The 14,282-nt window shown below is 56.1% G+C and overlaps 1 protein-coding gene across 6 annotated transcripts in view; it reads right to left on the bottom strand.

Moving 5' to 3' along the window:
* The window catches only part of TRPM2 (transient receptor potential cation channel subfamily M member 2), a 50,159-nt gene that overhangs the window by 34,296 nt on the left and 1,581 nt on the right, over positions 1-14,282 (bottom strand). For 3 of the 6 annotated variants that reach the window (XM_031460733.2, XM_031460732.2, XM_031460731.2), the window contains exons 2-7: positions 10,553-10,827; positions 9,884-9,972; positions 4,047-4,215; positions 3,460-3,640; positions 2,655-2,821; positions 894-1,074 (exon numbers count right to left, since the gene is read on the bottom strand). In XM_031460733.2, coding sequence (XP_031316593.2) covers positions 894-1,074; positions 2,655-2,821; positions 3,460-3,640; positions 4,047-4,215; positions 9,884-9,972; positions 10,553-10,717 — 952 coding nt within the window. In that variant the 5' untranslated portion in view covers positions 10,718-10,827. Of the gene's footprint in view, positions 1-893; positions 1,075-2,654; positions 2,822-3,459; positions 3,641-4,046; positions 4,216-9,883; positions 9,973-10,552; positions 10,828-12,982; positions 13,162-13,696; positions 13,863-14,282 lie in introns of those variants that run through there. The other 3 variants (XM_064476557.1, XM_031460730.2, XM_064476545.1) reach the window with 3 other exon arrangements.

Below are 14,282 nucleotides of genomic sequence, written 5' to 3'. Positions count from 1 at the left end.
CGGACCACCAGCAACTCCCAGGTCCCCAGCCGGTCTTCTCTGCCCTGCAGTCCACAGTGACCAGCCAGCTTTTCTCTGCAGCCCTTTTGAGCCTCAACTGTGGGCCTGGCTGGGGACCTGTCAAGCCGGTGGGCACCTTGCATGATGCGGGAGCATGGCGTCGGAACCCCGTTCTCCACACCAGCCCCACACTGAGCCTTCCATCCAGCCCAGCAGCCAGGAAACACCTTTCCCTGGGAAGCAAACTTCCTGTCCAAGTGCCACAGGGCCGCACCGTCCCCACACACTCGCACGCCCCGAACGCTCCCACCCAGCTTCTCTCAGTCAAAGCAGGTTCTCATGGTGTGGTCCCCAGGCCAGCAGCGTCAGCGTCACCTGGGAACTTGGGAATGTAAGTCCTCGCCCACCCAGACCTGTGAGTCAGAGACCCTGAGGGTGGGCCCGCGCTCTGGGGACTCTGATGTGTGATGAAGCTTGAAACCCTCAGCTCAAAGGTGCCCAGACAACCCGCAAATCATGGGCAAAATCTTGTGCGTCTGACCTCCTGACGCCCAGAACCCGTCCCCTCCCGCCCACCAGGGGAAAGATATCAAGGCCAAGTTTGACTCCTGCAGGTTCTGATTCTGAACCAAGACCGTGTCGGTGGCGCAAAGTGACTGTAGGGAGTGCTGCGGCCTAAGCCAGCAGAAAGGCCACGGTCCTGCCCGGATTCTCCTTCCTGGTTCAAAGGGGCGAGAGAAGATGGCCTCTGCACCACCCCAACTCTGAACAAGTAAAGGCCTCCAGGTGCGTTCTGACCGCCCCCAGGGGCCCCGGGCTGAACGCCCTGCTCCCAGCCAGCCGTGCCCAGACACCCCGCCCAGCGGCTCCTCTCCGCCGAGCGCCCCGCTCACCCCCTCTTTCCTTGGTCTGCTCCGATATGAACTTCTCCAGCTTCGCCCTCAGGGGAATCTCGACCCCGTAGCGGCCGTGGGTCCCATCGTCCACAAGGATGAAGTGGGAGTGGTTCCTGTCCAGGCAGGTCAGGTGCCCCTGGCCTTCCTCATCCATGATGTACTCAGCAGGGAAACTGCCCTGGGGGTGGCCAGAGAGGAGGTGGGCACAGGCAGGCGGAAAGTTCCACATCTTTCACGCTAGGATTGGGCGCTCCAGTGGGCTGGCTGAACGACCCCCGTGACCCCAGGGCCTAATCCCTGGAAACTGTGGGTGCTCCCTTAACTGGAGAAGGGGTCCCTGCTGATGTGATTAAGGATCTCAGCATGGAAAGGTTGACCTGGACCGTCCAGGTGGGCCCTAAATGCCCTGACAAGTGTTTCCACACGAGGAGGTGGAGGAAGAGGAGGAGGCCATGCGACCACGGAGGCAGACACTGGAGGGACACAGCCCCAAGTCAGGGAGAGTGGCCACCCCCAGAAGCTGGAGGAGGCAGGGAGCAGCTTCTCCCCTCCAGCCTCTGGAGGAAACCCGGCCCTGCCAGCATCTTGATTTTGGCCGAGTGGTACTGGTCTCGGAGTTCTGGCGTCCAGAAATGTGAGATGTAAGTACATTTCTGTTGCTTCAAGCCACCAGGTCTGTGATCATCTGTTCCAGCTGCTGCCAGGCACAGATCCAGGGCGCAGGAGGGACGGCGGCTGGACCAGCACACACAGCCCCTGTGCCCACAGGGAAGGCAGGGTGGTACCATGCAGCATCCTCTGGACTCATAATGGGGAGAAAGGTCAAGAGTGATGCTGGGAGTCACTCAGTCTCTCTCGGCCTCAGATTTCCACTCCGTATCAGGAGTGTTCCAGACAGAACTGGTCCCGTGCACTGAGCACGTCTGTGACACTGACACCAAAGGACGACAAGGCCCGAGGGCAGGCTGGCCAGAGGACGAGCGTTTGTGACGACAAAAAGAATCGCCATCCCAGACCAGCTCTCCCTGAGCTGCCACCAGCCAGGAAGGGAGAGGACTCCGCTCAGGAGCCACCCTCCGGGGGCCGCTGTCACACCGCCTCCTCGTCCAGTTGCAGAGACGTGTCTTTTGGGGCCAGTGTTTTCCCCGAACTTTCCTGACTGCATGAATTAAGTGGACAAGTGCTCACTATGCCAAATCTATGTCCTCCTAAAATCTTATTGTGGGAATCAAATTATCTTTTCCAATTCAGGTCCCCATATTTAAGCCGTTGCTTCTCAGGGCTGCACCAGGGAAACGGAGGCAAGAGGGCTCTGTCCTCAAGCTCAGAAGGGGAGCTCTCAGTAGGGACGTCAGAGTGTCGTCAACCCCCGGGCCAAAGGGCCAGGCCTGGGACCTGACGGCTCAGATGCCACTGGCTCTGAAACCTTGGCCAAGCTACTTCCTTCCACAAAGTCTGTTTCGCACCAGAGAGGCGTCAGAAAGAGCCCCTGCCCAGCAGTGGCCCTGTGATCTCAGGGGAGGAAACCAAGTCCAGGCAAGCCAGCTGCCCATCTGGGGTCCCCAGGGCCTGGGGTCCCCGGTCTGGGGCCTGGAGGACTTGAGCCCTCGTCTCCTGCATCCCTGTCCAGCCTCTTCCACCCAGACTGCATTTGCCCTGCTGCCCAGGTGGTGGTCTGTCCACTGGGTACCCACTAAGACCCTACACACCCTCCCCAATGTCCCCGGAGCCCGCGCACCCCGGGAGCAGGCCACTCACCGTGGGGTGGATGAGGCTGTCCCGGTTGTGCACGGTGCCCCATGTGGCAATTCCAATGGTGACGACTTCTCCTTCGTTGTAGCTGCTGCTCAGGCTGAAGTCCCGCACAGCCTCGCCCACCTGCTTCATCACGCCCGTGTGGGACCCCCCGGTGATGATCCAGGCCCCTGGGGAGGAGCAGGGGACTTGAGGGTCCTGGTGTGCACCCGGCGCCACCCACACCCGACTCCTAGCGCCCTGCGTGCCTCCGGTGCTCCCTGCCTGTGTCTGCAGAGTCCCGGCCCGAGGGCTTTCAAACTCATCGTCAGGTCTAAGCCTCAAAACCAGGGCTTTGGGGAAGCCCCACCACCATCACATCTTCCTGTGACAGCCGGGAGCAGAGGGTTCCCACGTGCTCTGGGAGGCGGGGGGACAGGGACCCCTGTCTCCTGACTGCAGGCCTGTCTTCTCTCCCCACCTTCCTGCTGCCTCCTCTCTGTCCCAGTCTTGGGAACACGACGTCTCAAACTTTCTCTGAAGGCTTCTATTTCGAAGCATCACTAGTGGGGAGCCAACCAGAGCCTCGTCTGCTGTGAGCAAGCTGGGCACGGCAGCAGGAGGCGGGCAGACGGCCTTGGAGAGTCTGACCAGATGCTCCCCACCCAGCCCCGGCCTGGCCTCGGTGACCCCCAAGGGCAAGCCAGTCCCAATGCCCTGACTGCCTCGCACGGACCCCCTTGCCTGGCACCAGCTGCTCAGACCGCCCATGACTCCTAGCCTGAGCACCAGTCGGGGTCTGAGCCCCGGGTCCTCCCCCGGGTGCTACCTGTGGTCTGGGCCACCTTGACCAGGCCTCTTCGGAAGATACTCTTCAGCCTGGGTTTCATGTTGAAGTCCTTGGCCCCGCCTGTCACCGAGATGAGGAGGTTGGGGTCGTCCAGGCCCCAGTGCTGGGTCATGAGGTGGTAAATCACGCTGGAGGGTGTGTCCTGGGAGATGCGGACATACTGCGGGGAGGTCAGAGGTCACAGAGTGTCAGCGGGTGGCCCTCCTGGACCCAGAGCCCAAACATCCTGCACCAGCCGTGCCTGAGACCCCCAACCAGGCAAGGGGACACCTCACACCTGGGTCCAGACGCACTGAGGAAAAATGGCCGCGCCCAAGCAGGACCCAGCTCGCTCACACGCCCGGGGCCCCTTCCCCTCCCATCAGGGACACAGACTGAGAGATAAGCCACCTGGAGGAGACCAGCCCCTGGTCCCCGTCACCCCCTCGGCCCAGTCTGCACCCACGGTTCCCTTTCTACACCTCCTCCCCGTCTCCGGAGCGCCCCCAGCCTGAGGCGCCACAGCCCCATTCCAGTCTCTCATGGGGGACTCTGGCCACAGTAAGAGCAACAGTGATGGTACCAACCTTTCCCACCTTCTGGCCCAGGCCTGTGAAGACGATGTCACCAAAGGCGTCTGTGGGCATCTCCTGGACGTGCTTTTTCGGGTCCCACTCCTTGCCCTGGAAGGCACGCGGCCTGGTGGCCTCCTCTAAGTGCTGCTCACGTGTGTAGCCACACTCACACACCACCTTCCTGCAAAGGCCACATGGTCACCAGGGGTGACCAGGTGCCTGCCCCTCCCTGCTGCAGGTGTCAGAGGAGGACCAGTGGAGCCAGGACTTGTACCCCACCAGTGGTAACAAGGCTCCCCAGCCACAGAGCAGTGGAGGCCACATGGCGGGCAGTTACCAAGCACCTCTGTCCCTCCCTGCCAGGGTGGGATCAGGGAGGCCCACTGGGGAGCTGGAAAGCCCCCTGTGGGAGGAAGAAGCCCCTCCCACCAAATGTCAGTTGGACTTCCAGCCCTACACAGTACAATGAGGGGGTGCCCTCCTTCCCCACAGACACATCATGGGGATCCAGCAAAAGCACACAATCCGGAGTCTCATCACTGAACACCTAAAATATCAAGATTTCAATAGAGAATCACTAGTCACATAGAAACCAGGAAAATCGCAACTGGAATGAAAAAGACAACGCAGCAGCACCAAGAAGGCACGTGTTGGAATTACCCGACAGGATTTGAAAGCAACATAACTGGTAAAGTCTTAGCAAAGAAATAGAAGATATACCAAGTGGAAATTTCAGAAATGAAAAAGGCACTGGCCAAAATTTTTAAAAAGCCCCCGATGGATGAATTCAGCAGCAGAACGGAGGTGGCAGAGGAAAGAATCTATGAACTTGCGGACAAAACAACAGAAATTCCCCCAACGTGAACAACAGAGAGAAAACAGCCCTAAATAAACAAGCGAATAGCCCCGGACCTGCAGCTCCAGGACACAAGATTAGACACTCATGTCATCGGAGTCCCAGAGGAAAAAGAGAAAGAAGACAAAGCTTTAATAGCATGTAAAGAAATTATGATCAGGTGGGAGTTTTCCAGGAATGCAAACTTGGGTTAACATTTAAAAATCGATCAATACAATTTATCATATTAGCAGAACAAAGGAGAAAAGTCTTATGATCATTTGTTTGGATGCATAAAATGTTTTACCAAATTCAACACTGACTCATGATACTAACCCTCGACTAGGACAAGAAGAGAATCTCCTCAACCTGATAAAAAAAAAATCTATGAAAATCCTACTGCTAACATCATGCTCATGATGAAAAGTTGAATGCTCTTATCCCTAAGACTGGGGACAGGACAAGGATGTCCACCCTCACCACTGCTAGTCAGCCTTGTACCAGAGGTCCTAGCTGGTGAAATGAAAGAAAGAAGGAAGGAAGGAAGGAAGGAAGGAAGGAAGGAAGGAAGGAAGGAAGGAAGGAAGGAAGGGACCAAATTTTCCCATATTTGAAAAAGAGGGCATAAATGCACAGATTCAAGAATCTGAGTGAACACCAAACAGGATAAACCCAAAGAGATGCATGCCAAGACACATAATAGTCAAACTTCTGAAAACTAAAGACAAAGAAAAGATCTTGAAAGCTGGAAATGACATCTCACCTATTAGGGCAAAAGAACTCAAACAAATGCTTTCCCATCAGAAGCAGAAACAAGTGCCAGAAAGAAGTGACACAACATTTTCCAAAAACTAAAAGACAAAAACCACCAACCCAGAATTTTACATCCAGCAAAAACAGCATTTGCACACGACAGGGACACCAAGAGTCTTAGATGAAAGAAAACCAGGGAATTTGTCACCAAGAAAACTACCCCAAAAGGGATGGCTATAGGAAGTTCTCTGAATGGAAACGATAAAAGGAGGGATTCTGGACGATTAAAAAGGAAGAAAGAACAGGGAAAGGGTGAAAATACGGGCGAGCACAACACATTTTCCTCCTCTCGAATTTTCTGAATTACATTTGATGGTGGAGACAAAACTGCACCACCATCTTCCATGGTTCTCAGCGCACGTGGAGGAACTTTTGTAAACGAGTGTATTATAAATGGGGAAGGGCTAAGTGTTGTAAAGGTGGTAATGTTTCTACACTTCACTCAACTGGCAAATGTCAACACCAGGAGGTTGCGGTGAGTTATGGATACATCAGCAGATTGGCAGTTACCATGGTGTGTGATGTTATGAATGTAAATACCTGGAACAACCGCTAAGAAAAGCTACACAAAGAGACATGGTCAAAAACAGTGCAGACCGGGGGGAGGGTGTGGCTCGGGGGGGAGCGCGCACTGAGCACACACAGGTCCTGGGTTCAATTCCCAGTACCTCCAGTAAAAACACATAAATTTTTTAAAAATTGAAAAAAACCCAGCATAGATAAATCAAAATGGAACTCTAAGAAATGTTCGAGTAACTCACAGAAAGGTGGGAAAAGAAAAACAGAGAAATGTAAACAAACAAAAACACAATGGCAGACTTCAGTCCTAATCTATCAATAGTTACATTCTCTACACACCAATCCAAAAAAAATCACAGAGATCAGCAGCGTGGATAAAAAAAATAATAAGACCCAGTTATTTGTTGTCTACAGAAACCTCACTACAAATATTGTGATCAAGGCAAGTTTTCTCCTCAGCAACAAACAGCGAACCACCAACACACATGACTCCAGTGGACACCAAAGGCCTTCTGCTGAACAAAACAGCCAGTCCCAAAAGATCACATCGTGTATGATTCCATTCACATGACATTCTCGAAATGAAACAATTACAGGAATGAAGAACAGATGAGTGGCTGGTAGCCAGGGGTTACTGACGGTGGGGAAGAGTAGGTGCCGGTGGAACCCCTGGGGGGACCAGGAGATCTCGGTGTAGAACCTTTGCAATTTCCTATAAACCTCTAGCTATTTCAAGATACAAAGGTTTTTATTTTGTAGAAATAATTTGTATAGAAAAATACCGTATCATTTGTATGTGGAATCTTAAAAAATGAGATAAATAAGCTTATTTACAAAGCAGAAACAGATTCAGACATAGAAAGCAAGCCTGTGGTTACCAAAGGGGAAAGGGAGGAGGGATAAAAGGGAGTTTGGGATTAACAGATACACATTACTGTATATAAAATAGATAAACAACACAGTCCTACTGTACAGCACAGGGAGCTACAGTCAATACCTTGTAATAAACTATAGTGGAAAAGAATATGAAAAGGAATGCATTTATATGTGTGACTGAATCACTATGCTGTACACCAGAAATTAACACAACATTGTAAACTGACTATATTTTAATAAAAATTTTTTTAAATTTTTTAAAAAAGATTAAAGAAAACACACACAGTGCAGGCTGGAAGCAGGAACTTCCGGACACAGGGTGCAGAGGCCCCCCAGGCTCTCACGCTCCCCAGGCACAGAGGGGTGCCTCCCCCCGGGAACCACAGAAATCCAACCTGTGCTCTGCTCCCAGAGAGAACGCCCCGACTTCTCTTTTCAACTCTCACCTGCCCTCATCTTCTTTGGTTTCATGGATTGAAATCTTTTTATTCCTTTACTTCTATTCTTTGGGGTTTGGGGTGAGAGAGGAGACAGACACTGTGTTCTGTGCAGCTTGTTTAAATGGAAAACTACACGTTGTTTTAGATTCCTGCTTTTTGCTAGTAACCAATGACCCAGAAGACTAGCTACAGATGAGCCCACATGCGAACATCCAAAAGCAGATGAAACCTAGGCCAGCAACCCAGGGGAGAGGCTACTGGACCAAGAGAGAGAACAGTCCCGCGGCCACCTCCCAAGCGTGTGGCCTCGGAGGCTCTGACCCTCCATTTCTCAATCACTAAATGGGAGAAATAAAACACTCTCTTACCCCAAGCCTGCAAAACTTGTGAGGGCCAAATGAGGTTCCAGATGGGACATGATTTATAAAATCAGTGCAGATTAACTAGCACGCAGAGGGCCAAGGGTTGGCTGGGAGGCTGCGGCCCACCCCGCACCCAAGCCTCCTGGGCCCGCCTGGACTGCACTTCCACCGACCACCAAACCCCCAGTCCCGTGGCTCACGCCGGGGCCCTGGGGCTGTGGGCACAGGGCCCAGCCATGAGGAACTCAGAGCACACCCCGTACACCCTCCTCTACGACCCTGAGGGAGGCTCAAGTCCCTTCCAGACTTGAGAGACCTTGGCGAGCACCCACTGTGGCAGGAGGGAACTGGGTCCAACGCAGGGAAGGGAGCCCCCAGGACAAGGTCGCCGCGACCTCCTGTGTCTTGGCCCACGGCTGCCCCAGCCTCCGTTGCAGTTTTTAACAGCGAGCCTAGAACCTCGCCCTCCGCGCCCTCCTCCCTTGAAGCCCGCCCCTTGGGCGAGGTTAGATCTTAAACCTCTGTGCGTCCCCAAGCCTGACGCGGAGCAGGAAACTGCACCGAGCCCGCTGCCCAGAAGCTAAACCACGAGAGCATTCCCTCCCGCGCTCCGGGCCCACGTGGGCAGAAGCGGGGCGCTGGCGCCAGCACCTCGGGACAGGTGCAGGAGGAGCGGGGAGAGCAGCGCCCGAGTGACGGCGCACTCCCCACAGCCTGGCTGCCCCTCGCCTCAGCCCTGATCTGATAAAGGTGTCTCTGGGCTCGGAGCCTGCCGAGCGCCAGGCCTGCAAAGCACAACAGAAACACTGAACGAGGAGGGGGCCCGTTCCTGCCTCCAATACAGACTGCACCCTCAACCCTCACAGGCCCCTGTCAACGTTTCTCCACTGGCTCAGAATTCAGAGGAAAGGAGGCTGGGCTTCAATGGTTGGCACCCGTGGACCCCTACCAGCCAGACCCAGATTCCATAGAAAACGTCTTCAAAGTGATTTGAAACCAGCAATTTCTGCATGGGAAGCTGTGTACCACAAGTCTCTGAGGCTGTTGTTATAAACCAAAACTAGGGGGAGGGTGCAGCTCAGTGGTAGAGTGCATGCTCAGCGTGCATGAGGTCCTTGGTCCCACCCCCAGTAACTCCATTAAAATAAGATTCATTACAAAGGGAAAAAAAACCCTAAAACTAAAGACCTCAGTGCAAAACACTCTGTGCATATGAGCAGGACGACGGGTGAGAACTTGAACTCTGTACCACCAAGTACACTGGAGGGCACCAGCCTTGAGGCTGTCCGCTGGAGCACGGTGGCAACTGTCTCTAACTTCAGGCTCTGCTCCTACGACTTCCCGGGGAGAAATGAGGTCTCTCATCCCAAGAGGAGCCTGCTGGAGTGTGAACCCCCAAACAGGGTGCTTTTGGTGATAACAGCCTGGGTGCATCTTGGGACCCCAGAGGCAGCATCACTGGTGAACATTCACATCTGATTTCAGATCACAGCCCTCGTCTGTTGTCTCCCCGCAGGACGCTCTTCCTCTCTGAATCGTCCAGCAGCATGAGCTGGACGCTAGCTATCTGTCCAGCGGGAAAGTAATAAAATGACACATCCTCGGTCAGAGCTCAGAACTCGCAAGAGAGAGAACCACAAAACCACACAATTGCAGTGCCGTCGGCAACTGGTATAAAAAAGAAATACAGAGTGGGGGCGGGAGGGAGAGGTTACGTCTGGGACTGGTCAGGGAGGGCTCCATGGCGGAGGCAGCGTCACCAGGTGACAAAGAAGCGGACGCAAGAAAGAGTGAGGCTGGCTTGTGGCACAGCACCGACCAGGCTGTGCCCGGAGGGAAAACGCAAACTCGAATCAGCGCTGTGTTTGTGGGGGACGTGGAAACGCACCCTAGGCCAAAAGAGACACGGGATTGTCCCCCACTGAGGCCCCGGTCGGCTCTGCTCTGATCAGCCACCCGCATGGGGACAGGGAAGGGGCCGTAAACACAGGACAGGCCACTTACCCAGCATCAGATAGCTTGGGGCTTTCCACAAAGTACATGCATTCTTTCTTCTTGATGTTTTTAGGAATCCACGAACTCAGGTTTCCTTGCTGAGGATGAAAAGGGCACCTGGAGACCCTCAGGCAGTTGGAGCAACGCTATCCCGAAGCTTATGTCCCACGCCTCTCAGACCTGCCTGTGCACCCTGACACAGCTCGGGGGTCTTTTCAGAGATGGGGACGGAGCCCTCCCCCACCACCTGCCAGAAGCCCGCAGGTGGGGACCCCGGAGGGAGGCGTGACCCTGGGGAATCACTCCCTCCTGGGCCCTGGGATTTTCATAGCCCTTTACAGGTTATACTGTGACATTCCAGCATCTCTCCAACACAGATCTGCCGAGGGCTCTCCACGAAGCCAGCCCAGGACCTAGCTGGTGCCCCGCACCTTCCCTGTCAGATGAAGGATGTGAAGTGTGGGCTTTCCAGGAGGGCCTCCAGGACCCCTGGACTTGCCCAGCACTCTGGAATCAGACCAAGGACAGGAGTGGCCCCCGGGGCACAGACCCGGCTGCCTAGTGCTCCCTCCGAGTCCCCCTCCCAAAGCCTCCCTGGGCTGGAGCCCCTGGCTCTGTCCTCCCCGGTCACTGACTGCCCCACCAGGGCTCCAGCACACCCAGCGACCCTGAACCTACCTTGTCACAGTTGCCGAAGAGGAACTGCGACCTCTTGCTCTTGCAGAGGCTGCTGTTGCTCCGCCGGAGGTGGGGGGCCATGCCCCCGTTGACGACCTTCCTGGGCTGCCCCCCGAAGCCCTCCTCCTGCCTGGAGCCAGCCGTCCTCCGCGTCGACGGCTCCATGCCAACGGCCCCGCTCCAGCTCCACAGCTCCCGCTCCCTCTGGACGGGCTTTTCTCCAGCTTTCGAGGCTGAGAGGTCTGGAGGCAGGCCACGGGGACCACTGCAAGGGGCTGGGGGGATGAGGCACGTGTTCCCTCATGGGTAGCCCGTCCACGTGTCCATCTGCACAATTTCCTGACTGCCTGAGCTCGGTCCCCATCGGGCACTGGGCAGTCGAGGCACTGGCACATCCCAGGGGCCCAGGAGCCATTCATAACAGGACAACTCAAGTCACTGTGATGCACCAGAGAAAGAGCGCCAGCCCCACCCCACCACTCCCAGATGCCTGGCAACGCCCACGAGCCCAAGGATGGGGCAGGGGGTCGGGGTAGGGGGGGACTGCCCGGTTGTCACACATGGTGCACATTCTGGGGTCCAAGCCTCATGTGCCCAGACATTCATTCACTTATTTTGTTTTCCAAAAAAGATGGGGAGGGGCACGGCTCTCTGCTCTGAGACACAGGCCCTCGAAACACAACAGGTCTCCGTTTCTCCAGCCCTTCCCTCTGGCTCTGACCTGCTCTCCATCACCGGGGCCCCAGGAAGCAGCAGTTTACAAATGGGAGAAGACAAACACGTGTAAACCCCACAGGCCTTCCCTGGAGCCATGGGTGCCCATGGGTGACATCCCGTGACGTCGCCCTTGATGTCACCCCATGTCACCAAAGGTACCATCCAGGGAGGCAGCCCCCCAACCCCTGCTCCAAGGGTGTGAACGGGGCCGCCTGGCCAGAGAGCAGATCACAAGGTCTCCCCCACCCCCACCCTGGAGCCCTTTCTGGCCACATCCTCTTCCCACACGTGACAGTGACTGCCGGACAGTCTTTTCTCTGCCCGCTGTTGGGGCCCAGCGTAGCTGGCCCCAAAACATGACTCAAAGGCGTATTGAATATCTTAAAGTTACTTCAGAAATGGCCGACACAAGAGGGACCCCTGCCCCTCCTCTCCGTCTCCCTAAAAGCAGGAAACTAACCCCCCATGTGTAAGGACATAGAAGGACACCCTGTCGCCAGAGACAGGGATTCAGGCCGAGAAGCCTGGGCAAACCGCCCTCGTGACGCCTTTCCTTGGCGGCCCCGAGCCCAGACCGCTCAGATGCTTCAGTCATCGGGCACGCAAAACCCAATGTCAGCTGCTGTTTCTTTGTCTAAAAAGTATAAAGCTGCTCCTTTGGCCACATTTTAGGGTTCACTTCTGTGGGGCCTCCAGGCACACGAATTCAAATTCAGGCTTGTTTTTCTCCTGTTAACCTGTCTTGTGTCAATTTTACGATTAGTCCAGCCACCAGAACCCAAGAGGGCTGGAGGGGGAAGTTCCCCACCCCCGCCCCCACAGCATCGTCCAGCTGCAATACGTGGTCACCGCGCACCAGGAGGATGCAGGGGACTCGTCGGGAAGGGAGGCGCCCGCCCAGCTCTCACCGGGTCCACCGGGCCCACCTGGCCCACACTCTTCAGGGCCACTCAGTTCAGTGCTGGGCCTTGGGGTTGAGTCACCTGGTCGCTGGCACTCAGGGCTCAGGCCACCCCTCCTCTGTGCCCTCGCTCCTCCCCCTGGGCTCCTCCCTCCCCGCTTGCCCCTGTGCCAGGGTCCCCCCAGATGCCCACACCAGCTCAGAGGAAGGGAGCTAAACCTCCCTCACATGAAGCGCCAGGATAACACAGAGCGCTGGCAGCAGGACCGGGTGCTGCAGCCACAAACACCCGCAGAAGGGGAGGCAGCTCTGGAGCTGAGCACGAGGCAGAGCCGGAAGAGTCCGGTGGGCAGGGGCCCTGGAAAAAGCCTCCCCGACCGTGGACAGACAGGAGTCTCCTGAGAGAAGAGCTAAGTGGTCACCAGCAGGGTGCTGGTAGAAACGTGACTAAAGGCCATTCTGCTGAAATCTCAGATGGAAAGGAGGACAGTGTGATTGGAAACTGGAGGAAAAACAGTCGTGTTATAAAGGGGCAAAGAGCGTGGCCAAATGGTTCCGCATACTGGTGTTTTGTGGAAGAGAGAACTTGTAAATGACGAAAGTGGAATCTGGTTGAGGAAACAGCTAGCCAAAGATGCACATACAGACTGGCTTCTCCTGAAAGCTCCCAGTGCAATGCAGGGAGAGAGAGAGGGCTTAAAGACGGAACTGTTCATCAAAAAGGATGCAGAATTTAGAGATCTGGGCGGCCTATCGACACTGAAAGCGGTGAGAAAGCTCGTGCAGGAGAGAGGATGGGGGGGCGGCCGTACTTGGTAACGATGCAGGGGTGGCTGGTCATCTCAGGAAGCTGGGAGCCCTTCATCCAGCTGGGGGAACGCACCGGTCATCTCAACAGAAGCCGGGACCCATGTCCACACAATAGAAGACTGAGCCTGAGGCATTTCGGAGATCAGGGGCTGCCCTGCCCCGGGAGGGCGTGTGGGACAGAATGATTTCAAAGGAGGGGTCGCAGCTGCCATGCACCCCTCCGATCTTGGGCTCAGCTCCCCAACCCTCCCCACCCATGTCCCCCTGTCCAACAGTCTAGGCCCTGGGACAGTCCAGAAACCCAGGGCTGACCATGAGCTTACAGAGTCCCCCACCCAACCTTTCCTAGGGTTCTTCTCCCCTAAATCGTATCATCAGTTGCTCTCTTCACAAATCATCGAGAAGCAGATTTGTCCCCGTTTCACAGCTGAAATTTTCCACGAGCAGTTAGTATGGGTGTGTTGAGAAAACTCTAAAAGTAAGTGACTTCCGGGGGTGAGGGGGCGGATCTACAACATAGGCCTGAATACACAAGTCACACCACACGCACACCTATAAACATCACCTAGCAGGATCCTCGAGGGGCCCGTGACGGTGCTTCTACAGAGTGAGGGGCATGAGCAGGAGCAACGAGTGACCTCCAAATCAGGACCAGAGGGGCTCAGGAAGACAGGGCTCCTCCTGGTACCCTGCCCACCCCAGCCCAGAAGACTTACCAGGAGATAGAAGCCCCGGCTGGCCAGGCACACTGGACTGTGTGTGTGGGGCTGGCCTGGGCACACTGGCTGCGGCTGGATGTGCACCCCTCTCTCTACTTCTCTAAACCCTGTAGCTGCTCTGGCTCCAGCATCCTCTGAAATCCTAGCTGTGAAAGCATTTTCCAGACTATAAATAGCCACATGCGGGTGAGGGGAGAAGGAAGTAGCAGCCACAGAAGCGGGCCATGAGGTCTTGGGGGGTAGGTGGAGTTCAGAGCAAGAGCCTGAAATGGCCAAGTCCCTGAGCTCCCCACGACCGGGCTCGGCGCTCTGGTCAGACCGCACCCAGCCCTGTCGCGGCGCCGCGGCGCAGCCCGGCGGATGCCCGCACCCTGCTGCGTGAGTCCCTGCGCTCCGCGCCACCACAGACCGGCTGCACCCCCGCACCCGGCACCCGAGCCCGCGCCCACCCCTCTGCGCCCCGGCTCACCCAGACCCGCGAGCCCGCATTCGCCCCGGAGCCCCAGCCGCGCCCCAGCTCCCGCCCCCCAGCCTGCGCTCTGCTTGTGCCCGCTGCCCGACCCGCAGCCCTGCCCACCGGCGC

Source organism: Camelus dromedarius, chromosome 2 (genome assembly GCF_036321535.1).
Source record: "Camelus dromedarius isolate mCamDro1 chromosome 2, mCamDro1.pat, whole genome shotgun sequence".
Classification (NCBI taxonomy): Eukaryota; Metazoa; Chordata; class Mammalia; order Artiodactyla; family Camelidae; genus Camelus; species Camelus dromedarius.
This window is presented reverse-complemented; position numbering and strand designations above follow the sequence as displayed.